General features: G+C 35.4%; 1 protein-coding gene across 4 annotated transcripts in view; it reads left to right on the forward strand.

The window, feature by feature from the left end:
• The first annotated feature begins 221 nt into the window (after positions 1 to 221).
• The window catches only part of LOC149796430 (uncharacterized), a 108,188-nt gene continuing 91,368 nt past the window's right edge, over positions 222 to 17,041 (forward strand). For 3 of the 4 annotated variants that reach the window (XM_089961096.1, XM_089961097.1, XM_089961098.1), the window contains exons 1-3: positions 222 to 651; positions 4,406 to 5,037; positions 9,226 to 9,400. In XM_089961096.1, coding sequence (XP_089817222.1) covers positions 615 to 651; positions 4,406 to 5,037; positions 9,226 to 9,400 — 844 coding nt within the window. In that variant the 5' untranslated portion in view covers positions 222 to 614. Of the gene's footprint in view, positions 652 to 4,405; positions 5,038 to 9,225; positions 9,401 to 10,692; positions 10,761 to 17,041 lie in introns of those variants that run through there. The other variant, XM_089961099.1, reaches the window with a different exon arrangement.

Below are 17,041 nucleotides of genomic sequence, written 5' to 3' on the forward strand. Positions count from 1 at the left end.
TACACAACAGCTGTGTACCTTTGGATTGTTTTTGGCACACACCTTTTTTGATATACTTGTGCATAGAACTGGGAATATAGATTTTTGCACATACAGCTTAAGTCACACCTGAGATTAATCAATGAAGGTCTCTTATATAGTTTGTTCCTGGTGTTGCCATGCTGGTACACATATGATAAACTACAACGAAGTAGGGATTTTATCTCTAGCCTTTTCATGATTTCGGACGACAATAGGTACCCTTGACATTTGTTTCTGCCCGTCTACCTTCAAAAATCTCATTAGGAAGTTACTTTTGTCCCCGTTCGCGAGTTTCGAGCAATTTCCGACAGATACATATTTGTTGATTGCAGCTAGAGTGGATAGTGTAGTCGTCAGCTTGGAATCCATGGCTTGTATGTCATTGTGCGAAACGCTTGTGATATATTGATATCGCTAATGATATACCGGTGAGTGTGTACAAAATACAAGACTTCTATAGTCGAGGTGCTGGTGCTCGTGTGTGTGAAAAGATCGTCTAGAACGTTATCTGACAAGATTCCTCCCTTCTAGAAAAGTTGGTAATGAGACACCCGGATTATCTTTCCGTCCGGAGGATTTGTCTTTATTGTTAAATGCTGTCTTTGATTCAAGTCGCGGCCTCTCTCACAGGTAAGTTATTATCTCATATTCCACAATTCAGAAGCAGAGTACAGTTGTATGCATCCTGTGTATCGGATTTGTTCAAAACTCCATTATCACTGTGTAATCATGTTTGTGCTATAGTGATTGCATTACAGTACACACTAACTGCTGATCTTACTTATATTGTATGCCGACTTTTGATGAATATGTTTTTTATAGTCAATACCAATTTGATTGTGTGTTGTTCCACATTCACGCAGTAGCAGACGCTTGAACATTTGGGAAACGTGTTTTAAATAAAGATAGCATTGGGTAGTTTTTTTTTTTCTTTTCGTTAACATTTTCCTTTAGTTAATCTCTCTCTCTCTCTCTCTCTCTCTCTCTCTCTCTCTCTCTCATACACACACAAGTCTAAATACACTAATTCGTAATGAGCGAGGCTCACGGTCGTATAAAGTATTATATAGGATGCAATTCCTCTCTCTCACCTCTGTCTGCGTGGGTTCGAGTCCAGGATTCGGCCAATGTGGGTATGTGAGAAAGCTTGCCAGTAGCTTCTCGTGGGTCGGTGGTTCTTCTCGGGGTTTTCCCGGGTTCTTCCTCCACCATTAATACTGGCCGCCATGCATAGCCTATCGTGTGCTGAAAAATGGCGTTAAACCCCACAACAACAACAACAACAACAGCAATTCCTCTCTGTTTGTCATGCGGTGTGTGTGTGTGTGTGTGTGTGTGTGTGTGTGTGTGTGTGTGTTTCGCAGTACAAGATATTTCATTTCAGTACCTTTTAATCCTGTGTAGTAAGTTAGTGAAAATTCCAAGTATGCATTTTTGTTAGAAAATACCCTTATCGCTGACACCATCTATTTCCAGATATTTTTCTGTACATAACCGTGTTATATCTCGTGGTTAGAATAATAGTATAAAGACGTGTAATGATCGTCACCTGTCTCGTATACCTCTTTTATATGTAATGGTTTACACCTCTCTCCATGCACCCCTTTAGTATGTAATGTTTACATCTTTCTCCGTGTGCTCATTTGTATGTAATGGTCTACACCTCTCTCCATGTACTCATTTGTATGTAATGGTCTATACCTCTCTCCATGTACCCTTTTGTATGTAATGGTCTACAACTCTCCCCGTGTACTCATTTGTATGTAATGGTCTATACCTCTGTCCATGTACTCATTTGTATGTAATGGTCTACACCTATCTCCATGTACTCATTTGTATGTAATGGTCTACACCTCTCTCCATGTACTCATTTGTATGTAATGGTCTACACCTCTCTCCATGTGCTCATTTGTATGTAATGGTCTACACCTCTCTCCATGTACTCATTTGTATGTAATGGTCTATACCTCTCTCCATGTACTCATTTGTATGTAATGGTCTACACCTATCTCCATGTACTCATTTGTGTGTAATGGTCTACACCTCTCTCCATGTACTCATTTGTATGTAATGGTCTACACCTCTCTCCATGTACTCATTTGTATGTAATGGTCTACACCTCTCTCCATGTACTCATTTGTATGTAATGGTCTACACCTCTCTCCATGTACTCATTTGTATGTAATGGTCTACACCTCTCTCCATGTACTCATTTGTATGTAACGGTCTATACCTCTCTCCATGTACTCATCTGTATGTAATGGTCTATACCTCTCTCCATGTACTCCTTTTGTATGTAATGGTCTACACCTCTCTCCATGTACCCCTTTTGTATGTAATGGTCTACAACTCTCCCCGTGTACTCATTTGTATGTAATGGTCTATACCTCTCTCCGTGTACCCATTTTGTATGTAATGGTCTACACCTCTCTCCATGTACTCATTTGTATGTAATGGTCTACACCTCTCTCCATGTACTCATTTGTATGTAATGGTCTACACCTATCTCCATGTACTCATTTGTATGTAATGGTCTATACCTCTCTCCATGTACTCATTTGTATGTAATGGTCTACACCTTTCTCCATGTACTCATTTATATGTAATGGTCTACACCTCTCTCCATGTACTCATTTATATGTAATGGTCTATACCTATCTCCATGTACTCATTTGTATGTAATGGTCTATACCTCTCTCCATGTACCCCTTTTGTATGTAATGGTCTACAAATCTCCCCATGTACTCATTTGTATATAATGGTCTACATTTCCCTCCATGTACCCATTTGAGGAAATGCAACAAGCTGCTTACACAGAAAGCTTGAAATACCTTACGCCATTTCGTTTTCTTAACTGTAATGAACCCAACAGTGACATGTCTCTTCTTTTCCTTCTGTAATTCATATGTTATAATCGTCTACACTCACTCACTCGCCCCTCCTATAATGGCTCATTTCCATTGGGTTTGCACAATGTCATGATTTTACACGCTTGACGTACGTTTGAAAATGTTAATTGGCTCTGAATGACACAAAACTTAATACATGCCTTAAATGGAAATATATACTTGTTGACTTATCTTTCAGATAGTACAGCTTTCTTACTGTGTGCCGCTGGAATTGTGAATTATGTCCCTATATATCCATGCATACTATCATTATTCGGGATATATATATATATATATATATATATATATATATATATATATATATATATATATATATATATATATATATATATATATATATATATATATATTACTGACACAGACAATAAAATCATGGCCAATTTGTTTTTCCTGCCAAGCAAGGCACCTGCAACTGTGTAACTTACTGTTTTAATACAAGGTGGGTCAATACCTTTAATTTCACCTGTCGATAAAAAGTATATAAAGTACATTTGTACATTCGCCAGGTATAGAATACCGCCTTTTATATTTCTGTGTTTTATTTCGTATACATTTGAAATGAATACAAACTTGTTCAATAAACCAGGTTCTCCATTGCTTGAGTATTTCAAATGCAGTATATGTACATGTATAACATTATGTGTCAACATTTGAAATAGACGATGAAATTTAGGTATAAACCGACACAACAAATATTTCAGGAGCAAAACCTTTCCACCTTTCATCCATGCCTGCAAGCACGAATTTGTAATGAGGTGGAACAATGGATCCCAACCTGTGTGACGCAGATCCTAGGGGAGCCACGGGGTTATTCATAGGGAGCCTAAAAGTACAATTATCAGCATGTGGGGTCCGTAAAATATTAAGAACGGGTCCTCATACTCGAAAAGGTTGGGAACCACTGGGGTAGACTCAGTGTCGGATTTAGACATAGCGAGGCCCTAAGCAATGGGAAGCTGTAGAAGCCCTATTTGACATAAAATAAATTTGATAGGCCCCTTCAGTCTGAGTTCAGACTGTGAGACCCTAAGCTGTAGCTTGATTAGCTTATGCCTAAATCCGGCACTGGGTAGACTTCACTTTTTACCTTGTGTGATAAACACTTTTAGTGGAATAAGATTCTTGTTATAAGGATTATCTCTCGCAAGCCATAAAGTAAGATTTTAAAAACAAATGTCGGCACCCAAACAGTTTTAAACCAATATTCTTGCTCTGATTTGAAAGAAAAAATGAACAAATTATATTCATTATATTAGTTGAACAAAATTAATTATCTTGAGCTAAAAGAAAGCGAAAATTGCCTGGATCGAAAGGAAATCACAGCCCCCCTCACCCCAAAATAAAGTAATGGTCGGTCCCTTAAGAATATATATGGGCCAGCTTTTAGAATCAATGATCAAACAAGTTTCGATAGATGAATTCATTTTCAATCTACCATTCTGTAAAGTAAACTATTGTATTTCTCGAACTGATAGGGTCTGCAGTTGAGAGAAGCTCAGAAGCGAGTCAGTTGAAAGGAAATAAGTCAGAAGGAACCAAAGAATGGCATCAACATGCTGAACACGTGCAGCAACAGGAAACACATCCATCTTATTCTGATGAACCCATTATCCCATCTTCCCATAACGAAGAACAAGCATCAGCAGACAACTTTAAAAGTGAGGTGAACACCGAGAAAGAAACATCAGACACCATCTCTGTTGACTCTATCGACGGTGAAGAAATTATTGTACCAGATGATATAGCTATTGATTCACATCCAGAATCACAAAGTAAAAAGATTTCCACAGAAGAAGTCGTTGAGGTAACAGACCGGCGTGCTACAGAACAAGAGGTCAATCCATCAATAGACAAGCATTTGATTCTATTTCAAGATGTCACGATAACTACTTCTGAACGCTCTACTGCAGAGAGGGGTGTTGAGCGATCGAAGAGTGTTGAGATTTCAGCAAAAGACGAGCTTAGTATGCCTGGAACAAGAGATGGGGATGGGAAAGACGAAATTAGTGTATCCCCTTCCCTGCTGACCGCCAGTTGTCGCATCAGGTGGGCCAGAACCATATCCACTAGTGCAAAGAAAGTTGTTTTCACGTGTCTAAACAGAAAGGTAAATTGATTTTCGCAGAAACGAAATTGTTTACTGTAGTCGTAGCTATTAAAACGAGATACTATATAAAAAGCTCATTATAGCCTTAATATGTTCTGTTATAACCCGAAAAGGCCCCCGTATAAAGTCAAATCTGACCAGGTCAGCGAAAAGTCCACCAGAATCTGGTCTTTATAAACAAGCTGCCTTTATTCGCAAATACATCTCACATATCGTTGATCTTTATTGAGTTCATGATGTCATGTCATAATTTTAAATCGTTCGCCACACCGTGGCGTAATGTTTAGAAAGATCATTGAATAATGCAAAGTTGATAACGTTTTATAATAGCAAATCTAAATTCTGTGTAAATTTGACACTAAAAATATGTAACCTCATTGAATAATATCCTATGATACTCAGTGCAAACAATTCGTGAAATATATTATTCAACTCGTTTAATAAATTTCGTTCCAAATAAACACTATGTAAAGTCCAGTGTGTCAGCTAATTGAGTAAATAAATTTCCTGAACTTGACCCTTTTAATGAGGCAACTGCTATGTGTGTGTGACATCTGTGGTAGGTTTATTTAATGGTATTGATTCATTGATGTCTGAACAGCCTTAGTTACAATGAATGCTAAATTTTGAATATTAATTAGGAAATATATTTGATTCATCCGTTGTTTCGTTTGTTTTCCGTCGTTTAATCTGGTTGTCTTTATAAGTGAGTAAAAATAGCTTGTTCTTATAGACACGTTTCCGGTGGTAGACGTTGTTTTTGTTTTTTTTATATACCCAGATAAGGCTTCAATCTTTTCTTCTTTAGAAGTGTCGTTGAAACGGATTTAAATGCCTTATACACAACACTACCATGTGTAAGATGTGTTCATCTTGCGATATATTTAGCATTTGCTAACGAAGAAAAAAAAATGTGGAGTGTCCTATCCGCCTATAATTCCCCAAACAATATTGCATACGCTTTATCTTATCGTATCGACAACCCTAGGCCAGCAAAGATGAGCCTTTCCCTATGCGTATTTCTCCAGACAACATTTGTGCATCATGTTATTTATTACTAATATTTGTATGTAGCAATTTTTGTCGCAAAATAAGTCGTCATCCGTCGCAAGAAATCTTTTATGGTATAAAATGAATGCCCTGTTCGCAAAACACCATCATAAGAAGAAAACGTCACTGTTGGGTTCTGTAAAGACTGTCATGTGCTATATTATGGTATTTCCATACACCTGTCACAGGTGTTGTTGTTGTTGTAGGGTTTAACGCCATTTTTCAGCACGCGATAAGCTATGCATGGCGGCCAGTATTAATGGTGGAGGAAGAAACCGGGAAACCCCGGAAAGAACCACCGACCCACGAGAAGCTACTGGCAAGCTTTCTCACATACCCACATAGGCTGAATCCGAGACTCGAACCCCAGAGGTGAGATGGCAGTGATCCGTAACGGACAGCGCTTTAGACCACTCGGCCACTCGGGGCCCCCTGTCACAGGTGTATGAATATCGTAAGGTCACAGTATTACAAGAAAAGAATAATCGTGAGGTCACTATATTGCTTGAAAAGAATAATCGTGAGGTCACTGTACTGCACGAAAAGAACATTCGTAAGGTCAATATATTGCTAACAATGTTTTGCCTATCCTAAGGTTTGAGAAGTTCATCTTTACTTGAAATCAGGGAAAATTTATGCAAGGGTATCATTTTCCTGAGTCCTTATCAACCCCCTAAAAATTATTGTTAATTCGTTTATGATTTTAATAAACCCGAAATATTCGTACAAGGGAGAATTTCAGCCCTATCAGAAGAATTTTGAAAAAAATTTCAGAAGTCACCTTTCTTTAAGACCAACATACTTAGCATATAAAATAAACAATCAACATAGAGGTAAAAAAATATAGGTAAAGTAAAAAGAAATTTAAAAGCTGAGAATTTACAACCAGACACAAGATAGCTACCGACTTCTCAGAAGATTGAACATCCTTGTAAAGATACAGTTTCATCACTGAAGAAAAAAAATGTTTTCCAAAAATATGTGAGTGTCATTTTGATTAATAGTTTAAAGTATTTGCTGTCTGTGAACACGTGGACATATTAAAAGCGCGAGAATAATTGTTTCCTTCCAGGCAAAAGCTACTTTAAATAGCTCAATCTTCAAATGGCCATACACACCAACTATATTATGTGCATAATATATATATATATATATATATATATATATATATATATATATATATATATATATATATATATATATATATATATATATATATATATATGAAGTTCAGTCTTTAGTTGAAGATTGAAGCCTTATCTGGATAAGAAGAAGAGAAAAAAAAACACATACACACCAACTATGTTATGTGCACTATATATATATATATATATATATATATATATATATATATATATATATATATATATATATATATATACACGCACACCATGGTACATGGTGAGAGAAAAAATATGTGCGTTTCCGGTCGGCCGACCGACCGTCTCTGTTTTTCGTTACCGAATCACACACACACACACACACACACACACACACACACATCATTTTAATGCAGATAATATTTATTTTTACAAAAATACATATCTAGCTTAATAGGAAATACATTTTTTGGCACGAGAAGTAATGGATGCAAATGCAAGATATCACTAAACGGATTGAGTCAATCTGCTGTCATTGTCTTCATGAAAATTATTAATATTTTTTCTCTGATGATTTTATTTTACTGGAGTTTTGCTAACGAGGGAGAATGTTATTTGTATTCACCAGAAAGCAGCATTAAGCCATGTGTGCCCGCAAGGTGGGGCAGACATGCAGTTATCAGCTCTTAAGTTTTAAGGATGGAGCCTAAACATATTTAGAGCCCCCAGCACCCTACCCCTATGTGTGGGCACCCATGCTTAATGCCTAAACATATCATATACTATTTACTGAGTTCAACCTCTTTGCTTTGCATAATACACCAAGCAAACGTGTCATTCGACCGGTTTCGGAAATGTCACGTGTACAAACAATTCTAGCCCTGTCATTCAGATGCAAATATTTCCAGAAAATCCAATAAGATCTATGCTGATTTATATTATATCTTAAATTAGATAGTCTTGGTCGATCCGAATATATGAATAATGAACAGGCCTTCATTTTATACGTGTAAACAAAATTGTTTAAAAATATAACAAAAACGAAATGTATAAGGAACTTGTATATTGTTTTGATGCCTTTAACTGACGTGGCATTTTCGGAGTAATGCTAATAAATGAAAATGGCATTTAGTCTAGATAGAAGAAGTAATAGTGATTGTTCTGTTCAACTTTTATTTCTTGCGGTCGTGCAGGTGTATGAGAAGTTAGGGTTTTCCTTGCTGTGACTCTAAAACTCTGTACTAAAGTTTGTGGAGCAGGTCATTCCTTATAGCGGTCTAAACTAACGATTTTGTTTCTCCCTCAAACTGTATGGTGATTGTAGACCTTAACACCTGACATCAGATTCGTAAGAAGCTAGAGACGCATCTAACATATTTCGTAAATAAACTGCGATTTTTGTACCAGGTTAAAACATGCAACAACTTGGAAATTTGCCACGAAAAGGAGTTCTATTCAATAAATATTCTGCGCTAAAAAAAATATTGAATCTTTGTTAAGTGCTAGTACCGACATAAGTGTTTTAATTTGACTTTAATGATCCGTAATTTTACAGTAGCACAGGTTCATTTGATATATGTCGGATAAAAATGAGAGGGGACTTTTGCCAGCCTAAAGACTGAACTTTAAATGAAGACCATAAAGTATTAGATTTAAGGAAGAACAGCAAACAGACAATTATAATGCACACGAGTTTTTCTTCTAGGTTAAATGATTAAGTTATCCTTGTTAATTGTCCACTATAGGAAACGTGCTGAATATAAGTACATTAAATCCAGCATGAATTTATGAACGGAGCTGAAATATCGATATGAGATGTTGAATTGTTGTTTTTTAATTATACTTTTATGCTATAAATAGCATCACAGTACTCTCATTTCCATGTAAATATCAACTCAGAGAAAATAACCATTGAAAAAGATCGAGATTTTCGTCTAATGATCAAAGTGAATTTTAATACTTTGTTTGAACTCTTTTTAAGATTCAGTCTCAAGCGTAGCATTCGATCAAATCATTTATTCATTTATTTACTTTTTAGATAGACCCGGTGGCACTGGTATGGTCCGACCCAGCTGAATGTTTTTATTCTGAAGAAATTAACATTCCTTGTGGAACATACAAAGGCAGTCTTGTGGTAGACTGCCAGAATTATCCTTTGGAGGATATAAGTATCAAACATTATACATTCGAAGTGGATCTATATACGAAAGATGGTATATATTCTCTCTCTCTCTCTCTCTCTCGCACGCACGCACGCACACACAAACATACACGCATAAAAATATATCTTCAGCAAATTAATTCTTTCAAGTGAAAAAACGAATGAGGAAACATTAGTAGACCCAGATATGTGTAATTCTTATTACATGTATAAGTCGTTGATGTGTATACACGCGGTGGTGCGCGCATTCAAGAAGTGCAGGGGGAGTTATAATAGAGGCAATGTCTCCAATTTTATCGTAGTGTTATAAAACCTGAAACAAAAAGTAAAGGAAGAAAATACCTGATAATTGCTGTATTACATTTTCATTACCTGATAATTGTTGCATTACACTTTCATTACCAAATAATTGCTTATTGCATTTTCATTGCCTGATAATTGCTGTATTACATTTTCATTGCCTGATAATTGCTACATTACATTTTCATTACCTGATAATTGCTGTATTACATTTTCATTACCTGATAATTACTGTATTAAATTTTCATTACCTGATAATTGCTGTATTACATTTTCGTCTCGAAGGAGACTTGTTTTAGACACTCCTCACACTATTTCCATCTGTTAGTTTCGGGCAGTAGTTAGGGTGGCCTCTGACGGAACTCAATAATACCGGACACACACACACACACACAAACACAAACACACACAGTGCCGGATTTAAATATGGCGAGGCCCTAAGCTATGGAAAGCTGTAGAGGCCCTATTTGGTATAAAATAAATTTGAGAGACCCCTTTAGACTGTGCGGCCATAAGCTGTAGCTTGTTTAAGTTATGCCTAAATCCGTCACTGCACACACACACACACACACACACACACACACATGATCATGTTAAGAAGAGGACAGACCAGTTGAAAACTGGACTGACCGGTATGAAACTGGACGAAGCGGACGAATGGCCACCCTAGCAATAGGTTGTCATTCATTTAATGATTCAACCAGTACTTTACACCCACCTACAACTTAAAGTAACTGTTGAATGACAAATATACGTCTGTACGTAACAAGTACTGCTTATGTAGAATTGGTTTCTAACCACTGAACGAACACGTTCGTACATAAAGCAGACTTTTAAAAAATTTAATTTGGCTTATCTATTCCACTATCAGAGTAAATAATTAACACCTATACATGTTATCTGACAATGCTCATCTAAGCGAAGACAGAAAAGACCTTGGTAGATACGACTGAATGCACAGTATAGCTATAGCTATGTACAATCGTATAATATTAAAACAGGCCCATGCATGTAAATGGCCAGGAGCCATTCCTATTCGAAAGACTTAGAATTTACCCCTGCACCTACAACTTGAAAAACTTAGGAGGATACCTGAAGGGAGCACTTTAGTGGTAAAGGATGTTTTATAACATAACATTTTCTCTTTTAAGTTTTATTTGTAAAAAAAAATAATTATGACGAGCATTTCTTCTCGACTGAGTATGAAACGGTTTATTACATTTTTAAATGGGCCAGAGGGTGCTGATAGGTAGCTATGTATGTTGTCAGTGATGCGGTGTGCACCAATAATTTGGCCATTGATATTTTATCTGGTTAAAGCTTCACAGGATCGAGTATCGGTAACTTTATTGAATATTTGACTTTCATATATTTATTTTGAAGGTTAATATACATAATTATTGTAATAATAATCATCGTAGAATGGACACTTCATTATTCATTGAAGGTGAAAACTGTAACAGAAAGTCTTGTCTCCTAGACATAGGACGACCATAATGAAGTACCAGCTTTTGTAACTAAACCAAGTTATTTTTCAGCAGAGACGCATCCAAGACTTTTTTTAAAAAAAATCAAGTAAGAACTATTTTCAAATGCTACCCTACAGGGTGTCTCTTAATGAAATGATTGGGGAAATGCAGTGAAAAAAATAATTGAAGAAAAAAATAAAAACCATGGTCCCACATAATTTCATGAAAATGAATACAGTTAAAAATTCTTTGTTGTTGTACATAGCATGTTTATTTATTCCTTTTTAATTAGGGAAAAATCGAAAGCTACTGTAAGTCATATTAACTGCATCCATCTGGGGTATAGAAGTCCCCTTGGCCCTACCCCGTAGTCATTGACATAATATTTAACACAGTGTCTCAGCATTCCTTAACATTTTTTCATGAATACACTATAGTTTGGATTTATGCTTGTTTACATTTACATGTGTGAAAAAGGCATCAGCCCAAGAATAATTAGAAATTGACATAAATCATCATTGATGTTTGTGTCATCCTCCATCATCATATTTTCAGTAGAGAACTAAATTAATATGGGCAGTGGCATCATTTCAGTAAATAAATGTGAGTAAAAATATTCTGGAGATTAAATATGAATGCTATATTTTTTTAATCAAAAATATAAATTAATGGAAACTGTCATAGTAAGTCAAGCTCCACTCAATGACAGCAGTGCAAACGATTTGAGGTAGAACTTGCCTGTGGTCATTTTGATATAATGACCAAGTACAAGGACAGTCTGGTCATTTTTAGATAATGACCAAGTCCAAGGACAGACTAGTCATTTTGATATAATGACCAAATGCTAGGAAAGACTGGTCATTTTGATATACTGGCCAAGTACAAGGACAGACTAGAGATGTTGTGCACAAAATGGAGGTTATTCAGAATATAAAACATATATGCATAAATTCTAATGTCTTGGCAGCTTAACACATACTATGTTTATAAATATGGCCTTACAGTATCATAGCAACTGTCCAAGCTCTGCAGCTGGAGGGGTGTCTAGTATTTCCAGCTAACAACTTTTTTTGTAAATAGCCGGGGTCCCTAGAATTAAATTGTGGGTGTGGGGCACCAGAATTATTTGCTATACCATATATATATATATATATATGAACACAATTTTTTTTTTAAATTTTCAAATTCTCCAAGAATCACATTAATTATAGTCCATGGGCCACTTAATGTCCTACATCTATATGATTTGATCATTGTTTCATCAGGTTCTATTGATTTTCCATTTACATATCTCAAACTTTGTCACAAAATCTAATGTAAATGCAGACCACTGGTCTGGATCCTATGTGGCAAGATAACTTGGACAGCTAAAGCTAAGTGACCCCTGACAGTCCTTTCTCAAACATTTTTACTGTACATTATGTTTTTTGGAATTTCCAAACTCATGAATTTTGTTGGTTTTTGTGTGTTTTACCCAATATACATTATTGTGACATGGTTCGTGGCCTTAGACTCACATTTAACAATATATTGGCCATTAAAACTATGAAATGTTCATAATTATGGATATATATATATATATATATATATATATATATATATATATATATATATATATATGCAGAATACATCTTTTGGATATTTAAACTTATAAACACAGCTTTTTTTATTCTTTTTTATTTTGCTTCACAACTATAAAACTGTATAAAACTGAAAAATTTAAAATATCTTATCTGTTAACAAGCATTGGATGGCAGATGCCTTGAGTGTCAGTCATAATTGCTCCATAATTCTGGCTTTACACTTTAACAACAAAGCACATCAAGGTATACACTGATGTGCAAGTGTTATTCCATCTTAATTCTGTGCTGTTAACTGTCACACATTAAACAAATTAATAAATTCCTTTGTATGTGGGCCTCAAGGTAGAGTAGTTCTTCAGCTAATTGTATTACCCTCTTTAAAGAAAGTCATTATTATTATTATTATTAGTAGTAGTAGTAGTAGTAATAGTAGTAGTAGTAGTAGTAGTATAAACAGAATACATTGCAGTTTAAAAATTGTTGGCATTGTTAAAACATTAAATACCAACAAGGCCTTGTTCAAATAAGGGTAATGAAGCAGAGATCATTGGAATAGTTAAGATTGATTGAGCTAACTAAGCAGCAGTACGAGTTTGCTAAGGTTTTTCAGTAGTGAAAACAGCCAATCAGATTTTTTTGATAGCGTAAATTGTCATTCATTAAGAATTCTATAACTATTAGTCTGACAATACAAACCCGTTTGTTTGTACCCACCTACCGATTTAAATAATGGAAACTTTTAATGTGATAAAAAGTGCAAGGAACTTAGTCAATTCATTCATTAATTTATAGTTTCTAACCTGACTGTGAGTAGAGTGGCCCTAACACCGTGATCTTCTGCGCGTTTCATGCTTAATAGAAGTTTTCACTGTAATAGACGGACATGCTCGTATCCATTTCCAGTTCCTGGACAAGTCCATTTTCATCAAATGGGTGTGTCACGACTACAGATGTACATACATAAGTCATCTGCTTTCCGATATTTACAATGTCAAATCAAGCAAAGGAAAATAATGACAACAACATATTTGCTTTTCACGTGGACTTAACAAGCGGTTTAATTTCTATGTTCATGTGTGCAAAGGGATATAAAATTCCAAAATCTCAACATAATGGTTGCCAAACAGGATGAACTACGTCATTATGTTGTCTGATGGAAATAAACTTGCCTACAGTGTACGCAATATGGCGCCGTATTAGTATGGAAAGTCCGTTAAGCATGAAAGGGTGCAAGGGATGCCAACATTAGTGCCATTCTGGTCACAGTCAGGTTAGAAATTATAAATCAATGATTCAATTGACTTAGTTCTGTGCACTTTTTATCACATTAAACGTTTTCATTATTGAAATCGGTAGTGGGGTACAAACAAATGAGGATTTATTGTCAGACTAAGGTAATGGGAATATTATTTTGAACAGAATTGTCATGGATTAAATGTACACAACCATCATTAACTATCATAAAGGTAAAGGGAGACAATCTGCATTCAAAATTTAAATAGACACAACCAGCATTAACCATCATGATCAAGATAAAGGGAGACAATCTGCATACAAATTTTAAATATACACAACCAGCTTTAATCATCATGATCTAGGTAAAGGGAGACAATCTGCATACAAATTTTAAATATAACCAACCAGCATTAACCATCATAATCAAGAGAAAGTGAGATGATTAGCATAAACATTTTTAATCCAAAGAATTAGTTTGAACAGCAAGTTGTTAAATTAGTCTTCATGGTTGAGATATCACAAACAGTGGATGTGGTGTATTGTGAGTTATGTCAAAAGCACAAGAAGAAGAAGAATTTTCTCAGAATCAGGTGTTTCCAATGTTCAAAAATTAACCTATGTGGGCTATTTGGGATATAATGAACATATACATTCCTTGAAAGCTGAAACTGGCATACAGCAACACTTTTTTGTGTTTGACAAAACAACATCCATAGCAAATGGAGCTATGGCTAAGATATTTTGAAAATTGCCTAATCAAACAATTTTAAAAAATGAAACAAAGCACAGCTGAGGATGTTAAATTTATTTATGAAAAATGCTTAAAGTAAAAGAAAAATAAGTCTTTCCAGTATCACAAAATCAAATTTAGAGCAATGCATTTGTTTTATTACATCATGTCAAAACATTTACCTTTTCTGCATCAGGTGCTAGTTCTAAACCACTTACAGCATCAGGTGTTAGAAGCTCAGTAATTTCAGGGAGGAAGGGGCCTCAGGTGATGAAGGGGTCTAAGGTACTAGCCTTTACATATCATTGACATCATAACTTCTGTGTACTTGGATTTGAGGGTTGACTCAGTCAATGTGGTTATGGGAGAAAGCTTGCCAGTTGCTTCCCATGAGTCATTGATTATTCCTGGTGTGTTTCTAGGTTTCTTTCTCCACCAGTATACTACTGGCTACCATGTATAGCTTATCATGTGCTGAAAAATGCTGAAATAGCCACATAATTACTACAAATTCAACCCATCTAGAGAGAAACCATGGTTCACAGAGATGTATTGATTGTAAAGTTCCAGCTATTTTATGCAAAGTTTGATATCAGTTGTTTACAAATGTATTTTAATAATATCTTGGTTTCATTTAGGATTCAAATGGTTATAAGTATATATGGCTGGAAACTTTAATATTATCATCCCCCTCCCCAGTCATACGGTCTACCCCATCCCTCACCACCAACCCTGAGGGCCAAATAAATCTAATGGCTGACCGCAAAACACTAATTCCTGGACTAATGCGGCATACCTATACATACATGTGTAACTCTATGCAGAAAACATATTAATTTTTTCATGGCAGCACATAATCCAGTACCAAAAGAATATATTTCATAAAATAGAAAATTCCTGAAATTGAATGGTGCATTTAATTGAGCTAGTTTAGTCCAGTACTTGAAGTGCTTAGTACATTATATATACATGTACTAATCATTATAATATATATCATGTTTCGAAACCATTTATAACTTTTTTTTAAAAAATAATCCTGAAATTGATTTGTGCATTTAATTGAGCTTGTTTAGCCCAGTACTTGAAGTGCTAAGTACACACACACACACACACACATGCATGTTGAAAAAATAAATCTACCCTAATTTTAAAACCAGCACAATAGGAAACACATACTTTTTTGCTTGGCCTTAGTTGGCATTTCTGGATTTTCCCTGTGATTTTCATTTTCTGAGTCTGTGTTGTACAGTTTTATCAGACTTCTGATGTTAATGCATGGGCCATCCTCTAAGGACACAAATAATGTTGTCTCCTAAGGACTTGAGGAAAGGGTTCAATCAGATATTCATTTATATCTTTGGCATTAAGGAATGTGTTGAACTTTACCTGGCTGCTTCCAAACATGAATGTATGCAGATGTAAACAATAAAATAAGCTCCACGCCTTTGCTAACATACCTTGCAAATTAATCGGGGTTGAGTGGTCAGCTGTTTTTGTTAGTCATTGTTTTGAGTAGAGTGGGCCTATCCTAACTTCTGAAAATATGGTAAGATAGTATATAGGTGAGCATCCCTGAATAATGTACTGTCATGCTTGTCAGTTTGTTTTCATGATAAAGCTGTTTGGTTGTCTGTCTTCATGATAAAGCTGTTTGATTGATTGTCTTCATCTTCATGATAAAGCTGTTTGATTGACTGTCTTCATGATAAAGATGTTTGATTGACTGTCTTCATGATAAAGATGTTTGATTGACTGTCTTCATGATAAAAATGTTTGATTGGCTGTCTTCATGATAAAGATGTTTGATTGACTGTCTTCATGATAAAGATGTTTGATTGGCTGTCTTCATGATAAAGATGTTTGATTGGCTGTCTTCATGATGAAGATGTTTGATTGACTGTCTTCATGATAAAGATGATTGATTGACTGTCTTCATGATAAAGATGTTTGATTGGCTGTCATGTTGATACATATTTGGTTTGTGGTTCCAGTGCTACACTAGTCTAAGCTAGAAAACCCAAATTGCATAGAAATTTTAGTGTTTTTTTTTATATATATCTGCAATGACTTATCAAGGGCCAGTGAACAAGTTTCAGTGCTCCAGGGCTGAACTTCAATTGTCAGTTTGTAAAGCATTACTATGTTTATGTCTGCATGAGTTATTATGTTTGGCTAATAAACTATGCATGTGTATATATTTATTTTGCCTACAATGGCCCACTGCTAATCTTGCTTACAAAGCAGTCATTGCTATAGTCCTAGGGCTTGCATTCATTCAAAGTTTGAGATAAGACAGCTTCAACTATGTTCAGGATTTTGAAGTACAGTTTATCATTATCAATGTGTAGTGGCAGGGTATTTGATCTATTTAAGGG

Source organism: Sinohyriopsis cumingii, chromosome 6 (genome assembly GCF_028554795.1).
Source record: "Sinohyriopsis cumingii isolate HCF-2022 chromosome 6, ASM2855479v2, whole genome shotgun sequence".
NCBI classification, from domain to species: Eukaryota; Metazoa; Mollusca; class Bivalvia; order Unionida; family Unionidae; genus Sinohyriopsis; species Sinohyriopsis cumingii.